The sequence below is a fragment of the Miniopterus natalensis genome, chromosome 11 (genome assembly GCF_054644295.1).
Source record: "Miniopterus natalensis isolate mMinNat1 chromosome 11, mMinNat1.hap1, whole genome shotgun sequence".
Lineage (NCBI taxonomy): Eukaryota > Metazoa > Chordata > Mammalia > Chiroptera > Miniopteridae > Miniopterus > Miniopterus natalensis.
The window spans coordinates 51601525-51618362 of record NC_142091.1 but is presented as its reverse complement, the minus strand read 5'-3'; the positions used below and the strand labels follow the sequence as shown (position 1 = coordinate 51618362).

The following is a 16838-nucleotide window of genomic DNA, read 5'->3' as shown; positions in this document are numbered from 1 at the left end:
TTGTCATTATATATTTGACCCCCTTTAAAAAATATGGAACACCTCAAGAATTTGCAAGTCATCCTTGTGCAGGGGCTATGCTAATCTCAGCATCATTCCAATTTTAGTGTATGTGCTGCCGAAGCAAGTACCATTTCCACTCTTTCATGGCATTTCCACTTCAACCAGGAGAGGAAAGCAGAGCAGGAATTTTTACCTCCTTTTACTGACAAGACTACCAAACCTCGGAAAGTGTGATTGCCTCAGGCCACACAGCTGGAAAGTAGCCAGGTGGCTTTCAAACCCCCAGACTAGTTTCCTTCCCCTACACCACTCTGCCTGTCTGTCCTTCCCGAGGTGCTTCATAGCTTGGAAAGCAGGTAGCCCTTTGCTCCCTGGATATCAAAGGGCAAAAGTGCTGGATATCCCCTAACCCCGAGCCCAGGGCTGCAGGAAAGTCTGGGCAGCTCATCTGCCCACGGGGCTGCTCCAGGGCCCTATTGGGTCAGCCTCTCTGTTGCTGGCACTCACTCCACCAGCCTTGCACAGCCATGCGTATGTAGGGCCAAGCTCTGCCCTTTGCACAAACACACTTGCAGCGTCAGGCCCTCTCAAAGGACACTTTAACTTAGCTCATCCTCCAGTTTCAGCCACAGGAGGGGTGAAAGCCTAGGGGAGGCCCTCACAGCCTTGGCCCTTCTTTACCCACTGACTCAGAGGGGGACCACCTGCCCCTCACACCTGCTAACACTCCCAGAGGGGGGCTTGGGGGCGGCTCTCAGCAACTCAGTCCACAGGGCAATTATTCTCACAGTGGGGAACTAGGGCTCGGAGAAGGAGAGTGCTCTTGACTACCTTAATGTTTCAGAGCTGGTGACTAAGGGACTGGAACCTCCCAATCAGTCTAGTGCTTTCTCCTCTGCACCAGATGCCTTCTCGACCAGCCTGGACTGTTTCCTCTGGGCGTGGCTCTCACTTCTGGCCCTGACTCCTGGGGTTTTTCCACTGTGTCAGAGCCTCTTCTAACAGCCTTGCTGGGGTTGGCAGCTTGGCAGTGAGGCCTCACCCTGCCAGAGGCCATACCCCGGCCATTAAAGCTACAGGATTGGCAGGAGGCCACCTCAGCGGAGTGCTGTTCTCCCAGAGCTCCCAGCCTCTCCCTCCCTCCAGCCCCTTCAGGGACAGGCTCATGATGTCACAGATTACCCCTCACCCCCAAGCTCAACTGGTTCTCAAGCAACCAGCATTCTCCTTCTTTCCTAAAGGAGGCTGCCTGTCAACCACAGATGGGCACAGGCTGTGCCAGCATCTCCATGGTAACCAGGGGCCAAAACTTCCTGCCTTGGGCAATGATCCAGAGCCAGTACCCTTGGCAGGGCTCCCTTGCAGACTCAAGGAGGGCTGCAGGCCCATCACACTCCACTGTCATCCCTGAAGCTTGGGAATGGCCCAGGGAAGAAGACTTCAGACCCAGCAGTGCTTTGAGAAAGGTCCTGAAATGGGGCAGGCTGGGAAGGCCTTCCTTTGGAGGCTGTCCCCTCCCTCCCACATGGAGTTGATTGTGGGGACAGGTTTGTGGGGCTCCAGTGCTAAACCCTCCTCAGGGCAATAGGTGAAAGTTGAAAATTCCAGTATGTTAGTTGGCTTTAGACTTTGCTCTCCCTGGTGGGGGTGGGGGGTGGAAGGGTTGTTTGGGAGATCGATTGCAATGGATTATGCAATAATCTCAGTTCCTCACCACCCCCCAGCCCATAAAATAACCCCTGGGGCAGTTGAGGAGCTGACATGCTCTCAGCCAGGGTGGGGGTGTTTATCAATGTGGAGTCAAGGACTCCAGAGCCACAGGGTAGACAGACCTGCACTCTTGTGGGTTCTCCTGAGGGAGGCAGGGGGCTGCCAGGGCACCCCAGGAACAGGGATGGAGCTGACCTCACTGTCACAATCTCAAGAACTGGGAGGTCTCTTCAGGGAGACTCTGTTTCCAGGAGAAATGCAAATCAGAATGCAAAGTGGAACTGCTCCTGGATCCTCCCGCCTTCTCAGCTCTCTGTGCACAGCTCTGCTTCCAACAACAGCATCTGGCCTTGGCAGAAGAGAACAGGAGTGAGCCTGAAATCAATTGTAAAAATATTGCACCAGGTCAGGGGTCACAGCCTTTTCTATTTCCTAGGGTATTTCCCCCCACCGTTTGACTTCTTTCCCAATCTCTATGGGGAGTTTGGTCTTTGCTCAAGTTTGTTCTTTGAGCTTTTGCAATGCAGAATCAAGAATACCTGGTGGGGCCCTGGCCAGGTAGCTCATTTGGTTAGAGCATCGTTCAATACACCAAGGTCACAGGTTTGATCCCAGACAGGGCACATACAGGAAGCAACCAATGAATGCATAAATAAGTGGATGAACAGGTCGATGTTTCTCTCTCTCAAAAAAAAAAAAAAAGAATACCTGGTGGGGGAAGACTAAGTGGGATGGTCGGTGGGGAGGATTTTGGTCTACACGCTGTTAATCTACATAATAAAGAGGAAGAGAAAACATCTCAAGGTAATTGTGGAGGTAGTGGGGGTGGGAAATTTGAAAAGAGATGCCCCCAACTTCTGTAGACTGATGGAAGTGGATTAGAGAGGAAAGGAGTTTTGGTAATCAATGCTGTGGACATCTCTGTAATCACCACTCTCACTTGGCCAAAGGGCAAACCAAAGATTTGAGCTATTTTGAAATGATTAGTGATTGCTGAAGGGTGCTTCTCAGTCAGTGCTGGGACACCAAACTTTGTGGGTCCAGACTTCGTGCGAAGTGCAATAATCATCACTCCCATGTTTACTGAATAGTTAATATGTACCCAGCACTCCTGCACTATCTGATTTAATTCTCACAACTACCCATCATTATCCCCATTTTACAGGAACAGGAACTGAGTCTTAGGGAGATAAAGGCACTTGCCCAGAGTCACACAGCCAGATGTAGCCAGGCTTCCTGAAATCCAGGTGGCATCTGGGCAGGCTCCCTGCTTGGAGACCAGGAGTAGCTACTGCCCCTGATAGCAGGGACAAGGGGGAGTTCCTCTCAGTAGATTCTCCAGGAAATTGCTAGACCTTGCTGAAGAGGGCTCTCTGCCAGAGCCTCAGACTCTCACTGACTCTCACTACCCTAATGAAGCAAAACAATCAATGAAGTTTACACAAGGCATCTGCATGGAGGCTGCTCTCTCACTGATCTGAGTAGCAGGAATGTGCCTGGGGCATAGCCATTTGGGGCAGCTCCTGCTAGCCTCTTTCTGGGACATTTTGTTAAGTCTTGGGGGTGGAGGGAGTGAGGAACACAAAGCCCAGAGTGACGCCCTCTAAGGAGACCCCATCTTTCCATCTTTCTGTCCAGGCCTTTCAGAATATAGACCTCCCCTTTCAGCTGCCGCCACTTGGAGAGATGCTCTTCACATCTAAGGGACAAGGAGGGATAGCCAGCAGGGCTGTATCTGCACTGCAGTCCTCTATGCTGCACCAAACTTAGTCGCTCAGAAAGAGGCCTCAGTGGGAACTCAGGTTTGGGAGCCAGACAGACTTGGCTTCCAACCCCGACTCTGCTCCTACTGCCTGTATGTTTGTGGGCAAGTCACTTTCTAAGCCTTATGCATCTGTGAAATAGAAAAAATAATAGTGCCCACTTAATAGGTTTAATGCCAACATGACTTGGCACAGGGGAATTGCTCAACAAACCATATTCCTCTCAGGAAATGAGCTGAGGAGAGAGGCAAGTTGCGGTCACTGTTCTGACAGCTTGTTTCATCTATTTCAGACGGTAACTGGTTTGAGGAATTCTCGGCCTTGCACCCAGGCCTAGCCTGACTCCTTCCTTAGGTGAGGGTTGTTCCAAAATCTGCACATAATACCTGCTTTGTCCACTTTTTTCTTTTTTTAAAGAGGAAATGCCTTATTACTTATTTCTACAGTCAGTTGTACACATGGCTGGGCTGGTCAGGGAGGGGCTACCAGTTTCCTAGTTTTCCATGGTGTCTCTAATCTACGACGTAAGGTGCATGGATGTTTCTGGCTACCCTAAATGGGCCACACTGCCTGGCCATTACCACACACTGGCTGGTTTTTGCCCCTTGTGTGGCTTCTTCTCTTCAAAGGTTGAAAAGAAAGGCAGCTATGAGACGTCCAGACAGCAGCAGAGCAAGGCACGTGTCTTCAGGGGAAGGCCTGCTTGGTCTACTACGGCTCCCTGCTTGGTCTCACGCCACCCGGGACCTGACTACTGCCTCTGCTATTCACTATGAGAACTTGGGCAAGTTACTTGACCTCATGGAGTTAATAGGGATATTACCATGATCATAGGGATACAGGGGTAATACCGTTATATTAGGTTGATGTGAGGTTTCAATGTAAAGCTCCTCACCAGGCAGGTGCTCAATAAATATTAGTTCCTGGGAAGCTCTCAAGAATCCAGTCTAAGAAGAGGGACAGCCCCCATGAGCCAGGAGAGACCTTGATGCCACCTGCTTCCCAACCTGCTGTCCCTTGGCTGGGCTGGAGCTGTGCCCGGGGCAGTTCTGAGACAGGTGATTAAGGGCCTTATATTCTTTATCTGCTTTCCTGGGAAGGCCTATTGGAACACTCTATTTTTTCTCTACTCCTTGTATCTGTGGGTCTAAAGAGTCTTGGGTGATAAGGATCTGATTGTATAGGTAAACTTCCAAGGAATTGATTCAGGCCAAACATAGCCTGTTCCTATGGATCACCAAGTGCCAGAAATAGCACACTAATGGCTAGGAGCAAAATTCACAAAAAATTGGATAGGGCCACAAATGGAGATGAGCCCCATTGTCAAGGTTTATCTTAAAGGCCATGGATGTGTGCACAGTTGTCTCTTTGCCAGAAAAATCTCAGGTTGTTGTTTAGAAAAATAAAGTGCATAGAAAATGTCCAGAAGAAAATGCACTGAACTTTACCTTGATAGAGATTGGGGGTAAGGGTACAGAGACATTTTCTATTTTATATACTTCAGTACTACTTAAACTTAAAAAATATATACTTTTATAATTTTTTAAAATCCTCACCCGAGGATATGTTTGATTTTAGAGGGAGGGAGAGTAAAACATCAATGTGAGAGAAACATCAATCGGTTGTCTCCCATACACACCCCGACCAGGAATCGAACCTGCAACCTGGGTATGCACCTGACCGGGAATGGAACCTGCAACCTTTTGGTGTACGGGACGATGTTCCAACCAACCAAGCCACCTGGATGGGGCTACTTCTATAATTTTTAAAATGGACATTAATGATCAATGATCTTTGTCATTCCCTTTTTACTGCTCTGTTCACCATTTAGCTACCAGAACCTGAAATAAATTTGAGTAATAAAGGCCTTTGACCACTAACACCTAGTGAACCTCAATTTGACACCTGATGGGAGGGCAGGTCCAGTGAGGTAAGTGTAGACATTTTTGTGACTATAACTCGCATTTAGCTGAATCTTGTTTTTTAATCTAATCTGACAATCTTTTAGTGTTCAGTCTGTTTACATTTAACGTATTTGCTAATAAGTTGGCTTTAAATCTACCATTTTGCTATTTATTTCTATGACTACAGGTTAAGTAAAATTTTAAATTTAAGCCAGAATTGCCCTGGCCAGTGTGGCTCAGTTGATTGGAGCATCGTCCTGTACACCAAAAGGTGGTGGGTTCAATTCCTGGTCAGGGCACATACCCAGGTTGTGGATTCAGTCCCTGGTCAGGGCGTATATGCAGGGCAACCAATTGATGTTTCTCTCTTCTTCTCTCTAAAATTAAAAAAAAAATTAAACCAGAATTTACCTTATACTTCAGCTTCAGCCTGCTTGTTATCAGCCATCCCAACAAACATAGCAGGTTGCCAGGTGGCCAGAGAGGGTATTAGTTGTTTTTTTTTTTTAAAAATATATCTTTATTGATTTCAGAGAGAGGAAAGGAGAGGGAGCGACAGAGATAGAAACATCAATGATGATTCATTGATCGAGCCCACAACCGGGGCATGTGCCCTGACCCGGAATCAAACCCCGATCGCCTGGATCCCAGGTCGGTGCTCAACCGCTGAGCCACGCCCGGCCGGGCGAGAGGGTATTAGTTTTTTATCCTGTATTGTTAGAGGGGTAGGAGGAGCTGGGTCTCTGGCTGCACCTCAACAGGTGCAATTCCATGTTTGTCCAATATATTAGGGATTGGTTCTGTGAAAGACTGTGAAACTGGGGTTCTGTGGTTACCAAGTTTGAATTCTAGTCTTTTCTGTCAATACACAGTCAAGCAAGTATACAGAAACTACAAACTAAGGGTGATCACCCCTGAACCATGTTCTAGGCAATGCTCCAGCTTTGGACAATTTGAGCTGAAAGTAACTAAGATTCTCCTGGCTGTGAGAACTGGGAGAACAGCTGAGTCTTGAAGAAGCTAAACTGGGAAAGGGCAGAGGTAATGCACTGAGGAATCCCATGCAAGTCATGACATTGGAGACAGCAGCTTTCCATCTCAGGGCCCCTGTTGGCTCCAGATGGTATATGCAACAGGAAATCACTTTCAGGTTACCTTTCTAGGTACACATGTTGGAAGTTTTTTTCCTTGTTTGGGTTTTCCAGACTGTTGCGGTTATCACAAGGTATCCTTACTCATCTTGCAGTGTAAGTCTAAAGCGGACTAGCACTACTGACTTTATGCTTTCCAGGAGATGCACACTTTCCTAAGGCAGGACATAGTTTCACTATATTACATTTCACAGCATTCTGAGTTTAATGGGATCCTCTAGGCAGACTAATCTCAAAATGTGCTTTGCCATAAAAGCACAGAATAGAAACAGAGGTAGGAATGACTGACAGGACCATCAGAAATAAAACTAGGCAATGGGAGCACAGGCTGGGGAATCAAAGCTTCCGACCTCACAAGTATCTTATCCTTAAGTGGCTACAGAAGCTTAGCTGTTTAGGGTCAATTCCAGCTCTGCCACTTACTGGCTGTGTGAATTCGGATAAATTACTTAATGTCTACACCACTAATAATCTGTAGCACCTACCTGACGCATTGGTTGTTCTGAGAATGAAGTGATACAGCAGGAAAGGTGCGTGATACAGAGCTGATTTAGAGCAGCCCTCGATCACCAGTGGCTATCATTTTCCACAGCGTGGAAGGTAAAGGGCTATGCACAGCAGGCCTAAAGGGCGGCTAAAGTTCATTTTTAAAGCACTCCGAGGATCAAATATTTCAAATGCAAGCTAGACAAAAAAATTGAGCTATCTCTGGTAAAATCTCCCTTAAGTCTTTCCTGCTCTATGAGACTTAGTCACATACCTTAGGAATGCCTTTACTCAGTTCCCTTCTATTTGCCAGAACTCTAATTTGTACCGTTTCTAGTCTGGATTATTGCAAAAGCCTTCTAGGTTTTGGCCTTCCTAACTGCCAGACTTTTTTAAACAACAACAAAAAAGCAAAAAAAACCCCAAAAGACCTTCAGAAAAAAACTTATTTGCCCAAAATTTTCTCCAAGGAGATCCCTTATGCCTAATGGGTAAGGTCTGAAATTCTGACCTTCACATACAAAGCCATTAGTTTAAACTGATTTTCCCAGCCTCTTGTCACCACCAACCCTCCAACCTACCTAACACACACACAGTTCCCCTAACACACTGGGTCTTTCAAAGCCTTCATACCTTCATCATTCTTTTCCCTATTCAATCTGCCAGGCATAACGAAAATGTTACCTCTTCAGTGAAGCCTATCCAGTTCCCCTCAACAGTTTATTTTTTCAGGCTCCATTATATTTATCACTTAATCTTTTTTAAAAAATATCTTTATTGATTTCACAGAGAGAAAGGGAGAGGGAGAGAGAATCATCAATGATGAGAGAGCCATCACTGATCAGCTGCCTCCTGCAAGCCCTCTGCTTAGGATCGAGCCCACAACCCGGGCATGTGCCCTGATGGGGAATCAAACCTCAATCTCCTGGATCCTAGGTAGATGCTCAACCTCTGAGCCACGCCTGGCTGGACACCACTTAATCTTTAACAGAGCACTCAAAAGGACATTTTATTTCTTTACATCTACCTTTCCCAACAGATACTCTTCTATTTCTTTAAAAATTTTTTTTTTTAATTTATTTTTAGAAACGGGGGGGGGAGGGGAGACAGAGAAATATCAATTTGTTGTTCCACTCATTTCTGCATTCATTGGTTGATTCTTGTATGTGCCCTGACTGGGGATCAAACTGCAACCTTGGCATATGGGGTGATGCTCTAACCAATTTAGCTACCTGGCCCATACTCTTCTATTTCAAACATTTTTCTATCTGCTCCATTGCTATTACTTAGATTAGTTGTGGTGATAATACATTTTAAAAACACCTTGTAAAACTGTAAGGTGTAAGGGATTATATCATTATTATATAAATCTGAAAGAGAAATGGAAGGACTAAAGCAGAAAGTAACATTGCCTCTTTCCTTTTACTAGTTCAAAGTCTGAACAGGGTTTGACCTACTGTAGACATTACATGAAAGATAACCAGCTTGTATAATGATTTTAAAAAGGAATGTGTAGCCTCCAGCAGTTCAGTCAAGTAAATACCAAACATAAGGAGAAACCACAAGACGTGTTACAGTTAAAAGAGCATCTATAAAAAGTTTTACTTTTTCCTGTAACTTTTAATACAAGACATCTAAAGTCTTAAACAGTTGATCGCATAAGGAACAAAATAGGGAACAGCATGGATTCCAGAAACAAGAATGTAAGATCTTTTTTTTTTTTTGCATTTAGGCTTTTCATTCACTATGCAGTGATTATCAATTCGCCAAAGACAATAACAGTCAGATACTGGAGAAAAGGAGATATGAGAAACATCTTTTATTTTTTTCTAAAGAGGTGAAAATAAGTAAGATCTCTTATATTTCTCGTAAGATTTTTAAACTCTTAAAAATGCAATTTTTTCAAAGCACATGCCATCTTAAAAAAAATCTTAGCAATGTACATTTGCACTCAAAGAAAAACATGCAGCACCATTGTCTTCTGACAAAATTCTGCATAAAACCCCACATGACTTTCTGCAAATTATGTTCCCTCTTTATCATTTAGGGACTCCAAACCACAAACATTCAGTGCAATATTTGTTTCTTATTTCCGTAGGAAACACAGGACCAATGATGTCTTCTGAGCACAACTTTCCTGCTGGTGAGCAAACAGTCTCCCTCTGCCTGTTTCAAAGGACTCTCTTTAGCTGGCTGATGTAAGGTACAGCTAGAATTCAGCAAAACTCGAGGATCCCAGTGGAGGAGGATGGAGGAGAAATACTTAAGGTGTACCCTGTGCCATAAACTTGGACAAATTCACACAGAAAACAAGAACCTTAGATTTTATCAATGCACCCTTTTAAAAAGTGTTGTTTTTTTTTTAATTTCTGAAAGCAGCTTAATATGAATCAAAAGCAGTTCCTGAGTAACTGCAGTAAACAGTGTCTTTTTTAAAATATATATATATATATTTTTGCAACTTAGCTCATTTTGGTTCTGCCTTAATTTACCTCCCTAGCTTTTAGTTTAATCAGTTTCTTTCCTTTCAGTTCACAATGTGCAAGTATAATAGCATCAGCTCTGAGAGTTGGCGTGGTGCAGACATTCTTGTCACTCTGTGTGATCGTCTGCATGTGTCAGGCCAGGTTTCCAGAGTCACTGCAGGACACAGTTCTCTCAATCTCACAAAACCTGTGAGCCACAAACACCTCACGTTTTCTTCAGCAGACGCCGTGACTGCCAAGTGTGCAGCTTGTTGTAGGCTGTCTGGAGCATCTCTTCTATGTGACTTACCAACTGAAAAACATAGCAGGACATTTTATAAACAACCGGGCAAAGGCTGGGGAAGTCAATGCAAGCCCTCTGTGAAGGTGTTATCAGACACATTTTGTAAAGGAAGGTGAGAGATGATGGGGTACAGCAGAGGCTGGAAATTCAACTGCTCTTTCTGGGTTGTAATGTCTGCCCTGTCATTAACCAGTTACAGGACAACATGAAAGTTGTAACTGTGCTCCAGGCCTCAGTTTCTTCTGTCAAATGAGGGATATGAACAGTTAAACTGATAATTTCCAGATCTGAACACTAGTCTGTTGACTAAGGCCAGGATGGTGGCATCTGCATTACCTTACAGAACATCTGAAAAATGCCTCACTCCCCTAAGATTCTGATGTAGCAGGTCTGAGATGAGACCCAGGAATCTTTGATTTTCAAAAGCGCCTGCAGTTAATTCTGCTGCATAGCGAATCTTGTGAAGCACCTTTCTATGATCTTTAGGGCCTTTCCAGCTCCAACATTTTAGGATTCCAACATAACTCAGTACATTACAGAAAACCTACATGGTTTCAATGCTTCACACAAGTACTATGTCATACTTTAGGTAAGCACTATATATCTTGAGTACAAAAAAATTTGCCCTCATTATGGATATAACTAGAAGTCAACAGGACCACATTAGTCTAAGCTGATAAAGACTCCTGAGGTAGCATGTCAAATATGAGGTAGAGTTAAAAAACAAAACAAAAAACCCTCATATTTACATCTGTTATTATTATGGGTGTGTGTGTATGCTATGTTATTTAGTTCTGTCTGAAACTAAAATGATAAAGTTAAAAACCCGGGGCGAAAAGTAACACTTTTCACTCAGTATCTCATCCAGTGCCCCACCCTGATATAAACAATCAAGGAGGCTTGAGACAGACCACACAACACAGGAACTATTCAATTTACCATTACAGAGCGGCAATTCTGCCTTTCTTTACATTGCTAGGTTTGTGGTTACTACTTAAGTTTTCAAAATAAATATTTATTAGGAGCACATACACAGGTTGTAGATCTATAAAGAAATGCATGGAGATGATTATTAGAAATGCCTCATTTAGTCATAGCCTTGGGAGAGTGTAAGGGAGGTGTAGGTAACTGGACAGGGGTCCTCAGGGAATACCTATGGGTACTGGAAATGAGGAAAAAAAACAACATATCTACCCATTTACATGAAAACAAAGTTAATCTCATTATTTTGTTACATAGGAAAAGAAAATCAGGTAAAATCAGATTGTTGCCTTACGTTTGTGCTTAAATACTGTCTTCGAATTTTTTCTTGGAATGGACAGAGCTTTGTAACTTGGAATCGTTCCAAATTACTTTTCATTTTCACTACCTAAAAAAGGTGAGAGAAATAATGAATTACAGAGAAATCTCAAAGCACCTATAGAGATCAAGAGAAAAATACACACAACAAAGTCACTTTATTATTCTTTTTTAAAGATTAATTGGCTCCACTAGACAGAGAAGCAATATCTAATATAATTAGATTTTTAAAAATAAAAATAAATCTACACCCAAAATAATGGGTGCTGTAGAAAAATTTTAAAAACACAAAAGGTAGAAAATAAAAACATACTTATTATATCCCACCATTCATAGATCATGAACACTTTGGTCCATAACTCATATCCTTCTCACCATTTTTTATGCATGTGTATAAATCTATATATGAAGAAAATACACAATACATACTGTCTTAAAATTTCACTAGGTTTAACATGAACATCTTTCAGTTATTAAATACACATCCAAATCATCAGTTAATATAGCTGTATAGTATTTCAATGTATGAGCATAACAAAAGCTTCTTTAACCAATCTGGTAGACATTTAGGCTATTTTCACATTTTCTTTCATAGACAATAGTAGAGGAACATCTCTATGGCTAAATATTTACATACAATCTTAATTATTTACTTAGATTAAATTTCTAAATATCGAATTTCTGGGTCAAGGCATTTTTAAAAAAAGGCAGCACTAGGGTGGAAGAACGAATTTAGCAACTCAGCCAACATGGATCATTTTAACTTTTTTGTTCTTTTACAGATTATACATAAAAATGCTCTTTCACTGTAGCTTTAAAGATCATTTATTTGTTGGATTTTTTTTTTTTTAAATATATCTTTATTGATTTCAGAGAGAGGAAGGGAGAGGGGTAGAGAGATAGAAACATCAATGATGACAGAGTCATTGATCGAGCCCGCAACCGGGCATGTGCCCTGATCGGGAATTGAACCCTGATCGCCTGGATCCTAGGTCGCCGCTCAACCGCTGAGCCACGCCCGGCCGGGCATAAAGATCATTTATTTGAATATTAGTGAGTATGAAAATTTCCTCAGGTTTATTGGGCTACTTGCATTTAGTGAGTTGCCTGTTAACATTATCTTGCCTATTATTATTTTTAATGGGACATTTATCTATCTCTTAAAAACTATAAGAGCACTCTATATAGTAAAGCTATTACTATTAATACTATAAATACTTTTTTATTTGTTAATTTTCCTTTAATTGGTTAAAAGGATTTTAGTGTTAACTAGTGCTATATTTGTTATCAATCTCAGTTTAGATTTCATTACCCCTAAAAAATGTACCAAATAAATAATTTTACTGATGTGACTTGTTTTGGGTCTCTGTTCTTCAATCACTCCCAGAGGCTTAGAGGTAAATACAAGTTTTAAGATGTGTGACCATATGTTGTGGAACTGGTCTGGACCCAAGTTTCTTAATCTTTACAATTGTTATCAATACCTACTCCATCAGGATGCTTTGAGGCTTAAATGATGTATGCAAAGTAGTCATCCCACTGTCTAGCACATAAACACTTAAAACAACTTTCCAATTTCAAAATAATACTTCACTAAGTCACACTACTATAATTGCTGGCTGTGTTTGGAACTAGTTCTGACCTTTTCTTCTAGGAATGGCGTATTAACAGGAAAGCAGGACCAGAAGTGCCGAAGAAGTTCCCCAACAGCCACATACAGGTGTTTCAATTCAGACTGAATATCATTTGGCACCATCTCTGCAAAAGAAAGGTCCATAGGATAAAAGCTATTTTCCCGTATGTTCAATCTCTGAAAGGAGGACCTCTCAGAGAAGAAATATGAACATTCACTCTTTGCCAATGTCAAACCAGGATGTGCTATTCTGAGATGTTACTCATTTTGTGGCTGATAGATCACAGAATTTCTTTCTTTCTTTTTTTAAATATACCTTTATTGATTTCAGAGAGGAAAGGAGAGGGAGAGAGAGAGATAGAAACATCAATGATGAGAAAGTCATTGATCAAGCCCGCAACATGGGCATGTGCCCTGACCAGGAATCGAACCCCGATCGCCTGGATCCCAGGTTGACGCTCAACCTCTGAGCCACGCCCGTCTGGGCGATCACAGAATTTCAATTCCTTTGGAATTCTGAAAAAACTTTTAGGTTTCCCTTTATTCTAAGAGGTAGGTGAGAAAAGAAAGAAAACTTTCAGAATGATACAGGAAGGCCAATTTTTGTAAAATCAAGATAATTCTGAAACCTAAGTTATTGTCTAGATATGATTCAGGATCTGGATGCATAAAAACAAAACTCCCAGAAATGTTCCAAAGAAAAATCAATAAAACTATAGCCCCCCTCTCAACTTGCTCCTTAGAGTTTAAGTAAAGGGACAGCAACAGAAGGTGGCCAGCACATACGGTTTATGGCTTGCTGTGTTCCTCCCTGCATAAGTGCTCCTCCAGGTGACAGTGCTGTGATGGTGCTACTGGCGGCACTACTTGAGAGAACCTGAAAAAACAAAAAACCCACAGGAAGTGGTTTTTCCGTGTTTGTTTTTTTGCCATCTTTCTTAACATTTTATAGTAAAATGTCCACTAAGTCTTTATTATTGTATAAATATATAATTTATAGCAACCAGAGTGAACTACTTGTTACACAGAAATATGGTCTGTGTAAAAGGAGAATCTCTACCAATCTTCCAGGAATACTAGGCAAGTCCACAGGTACCTCAAAACTCACACGCTTTTACCTTGTCAAGCCTTTTCTTAAGCACCAATTCAACTTAACTCTTACCATTGAAGGTAAAATTGAGTTTAAGGAAAGAAAACAAATCAAGTAAAATAAAATGTTAACCTGTATCCTTGCTGGCAGCTGGGGGGGAAAAAATCCAACAGAGCAGAAATACATCATTTGTCATTTTTCAAAGAAGTGAATACACTTAGCTACAAGAGGAAAAAATGTATTTCCCACTATGTCAGTATCTACATTTAGGGACATAATTGACCCATCTGTTCAATGAAAGCCTTCAAGTGCCAGGCCCTGTGGCTACAGAGAGGAACAAATCATTTGTCCAATAGCTCAAGTGTAGGGTTAGTGTGTCCAAAGTTTTTCAATGGAGTTTTTAGAAGTATAAACCCATGTGTGTATGGGCTGGATTAAAAAAAATAAATAAAAGCTTGGTGTTGAGTACAGTACATGACAACCATGAGTCAAGGGGACATGGGAGCTCACTTTGCTCCTATTTCCTTTTGTTAGAATTTTTATTTCCTATTTGTTAGAATGCATTATAACCAAAAACTTCTGTGACTGCTGAGCTTGCTGCCTAGTTCCTGGCTGCACTCAGGTATACATACCAGAGGACAGATCATCTCTCGGGTCTTCATGACTCAAGTCATGTGTCTGAGATAATAAAACCACATTTTGGCGGCACGGGTGGTGGTGGTGGGAGATGGTGGATGTGGGGAAGAAATCTAAACATTTAAGACTGATCACAGCTTTAAAAAGTTGGGTAGGTCTACTTAGGCCCAAGGGCCAAAGGTTGGACAATTAAGAGTCTAGAAGGAAAGAAGTGGTAAAATAAACCCAAATTTATGTGTGCATGTATTTCTTAGCTCTATCCGCTGAGGAGATGGTAACACCAGTAGCAAATGACATCCCAACAGCAATGAGTACACTCAATACTGGGGATCTTGGTTTCTAAATCTACTCAGTACTAAAAGGAAGACTCTGTGGCTTGGGCAGGGAAAATATAAGACGAACCAGGAACATCTATTTCATTGTTCCACAAACATAAAGAAGGTGTTAAAAAACTGATAAGGACATTAACAGAAAGATACAGAAGCAAGTGTGTAGGGCTTGGGAAGGGTCTGACTACCAATGGGCCTGGGTAATTTTGGGGGGCAACAAAGCTTTTTTTTAATCTTGATTGTGTTGGTGGTTACACAACTGTGTATGTTTATTAAAACCCACAGAACAATAGACTAAAAAAGGTAAATTTTACTGTATGTAAGTTATACCTTAGTTTAACAAAAGAAAAAAATAGCAACAGTTTATAATCCATAGAATAACAAGATCCATGGATCCAGGCTGATAGATAAATGTAGAATGGATGATGGAATTAGAAAATCACCATTTAACTACCACGACGGTATTAATTTTTTCAGCAAGCACCATCAATGGATTCTAAAAAACTAGTGGGTAAAAGTTTGAAACCAGGCAGATACTACCCTAACCATGTGATCAAAGTTAATACCACAAGTTAGGATAAGTAAGTATGTGCCTGCTGATGTGAGGACACATCACTTACACATTAGTCCTTTGGTGTTTCTGCCAAAAATACACAATGTGAATCCAACCTTAAGGAAACATTAGAGAAGCTCAAATTGAAGGCATTCTACAAGAAACTTGTACTCTTCAAATATCAAGGTCATGAAGGCAAAGAAAGATTGAAAAACGATTCCATTTTAAAGGAAACTAAAGAAACATGAGAACTAAATGCAACTCATGAACCTGAGGATGCTGGACCAAGTTTTCTTTTGCTATAAGGGACCTTAATGGTATAACTGGTGAAATTTTTGTAAGACCTTTAGGTTAGATAATACCTTATTAATGCTAACTTACTGTTTCTATAACTTTACTGTATTACTTATGAGAATGTCTTGTTTTAGGAAATACGCACTGAAATATTTAGGAGTAAAGGGATCTTACTCTTAAAACTGGTCAGAAAATATTTTTTTTTATAATTTTCTGTAAATATGAGATTACTTCAAAATAAAAAGTAAATATGTCACAATATGTGATAAGCACTACAATACAGGTGCGAACTCAGTGCCTCAGTACTTATAAAAACAGAGAAATGGAAAAAACTCATCACTGGGCATGTTGAGAATTGCTTTACAGAGGCAATGAAATCTGAGCTGAGTCTTAAATAATTATTAGTTCCCCATTGGCAGAACAGGCTAAGGGCATTCTAAGAAGAGGGAAAGCATGGGCAGAAGAACAGGAAACATGAAGATAATACGATTAAACATCTCCGGTTAATTTACTGTGTTACACTGGAGTACAGGACTCTTCGTTATGTGTGGAAGGGAATGGTGGAGACATATGGCTGGAGTTGGAACTGGAGATGTGGGCTGGGCCAGACTGTAAAGGGTTGGCATGTCAAAGGCATTCAGATAATTACTGTGGCAACAAAGGGTGGCAGTAAAGCTTTTTAAGCTGCAGAGTGACAGATCAGATTTATGTTTTTAAAAAGATAACTTGCAGTGGCAGTGTGGAAAATTGATCAGGTTTGCCTAAAGCAGGGGTGGGGAACCTCTGGCTTGAGGGTTGTATCATTTGGTCTGGCCCTGCCAAGGCAACTGCAGGCGGGATTCGAAATTCAATAAATCTGGGAGCTTTTTTCATAGGTAATTTTTAAGTTGATAATTTTGTATGGCCCATAAATGATGTTATAAATATCTAAATGCACTTGGCAGAAAAAGGTTCCCTACCCCTGGCCTAAACCAAGGTGATGAAATCAAGAAGAACTGACAGAAATTTATGATCAACTGAAGTATAAATAAGGGTGAGGAAAAATGGAGAATAGATAATGAGCTCTGTTTTACATAAATATTTTATATATTGAGGTCATGCAGAATATCTAGAGCGATGACCAGAAGTTTTTTAGAGAGATTTTACCAACAAAACTGTGTATACTGAAGGAAAAATTAGCAATTACAAAACTCATTATTTTTCACTGTCATCTTCAGA

The 16838-nt window shown here is 41.6% G+C and overlaps 1 protein-coding gene and 1 non-coding gene across 3 annotated transcripts in view; both read right to left on the bottom strand.

Moving 5' to 3' along the window:
• Window positions 1-27: 27 nt before the first annotated feature.
• On the bottom strand, window positions 28-131 carry LOC148092024 (U6 spliceosomal RNA). The gene has a single exon (XR_015715358.1). It is a non-coding gene; the product is annotated as a U6 spliceosomal RNA (small nuclear RNA).
• An 8457-nt stretch (window positions 132-8588) lies between these two features.
• GTF2H1 (general transcription factor IIH subunit 1) overlaps window positions 8589-16838 on the bottom strand; it is a 32486-nt gene continuing 24236 nt past the window's right edge. For both annotated transcript variants that reach the window (XM_016219443.2, XM_016219444.2), the window contains exons 12-15: window positions 13505-13595; window positions 12728-12843; window positions 11063-11155; window positions 8589-9795 (exon numbers count right to left, since the gene is read on the bottom strand). In XM_016219443.2, the coding sequence (XP_016074929.1) occupies window positions 9709-9795; window positions 11063-11155; window positions 12728-12843; window positions 13505-13595 (387 nt within the window). In that variant the 3' untranslated portion in view covers window positions 8589-9708. The remainder of the gene's footprint in view (window positions 9796-11062; window positions 11156-12727; window positions 12844-13504; window positions 13596-16838) is intronic.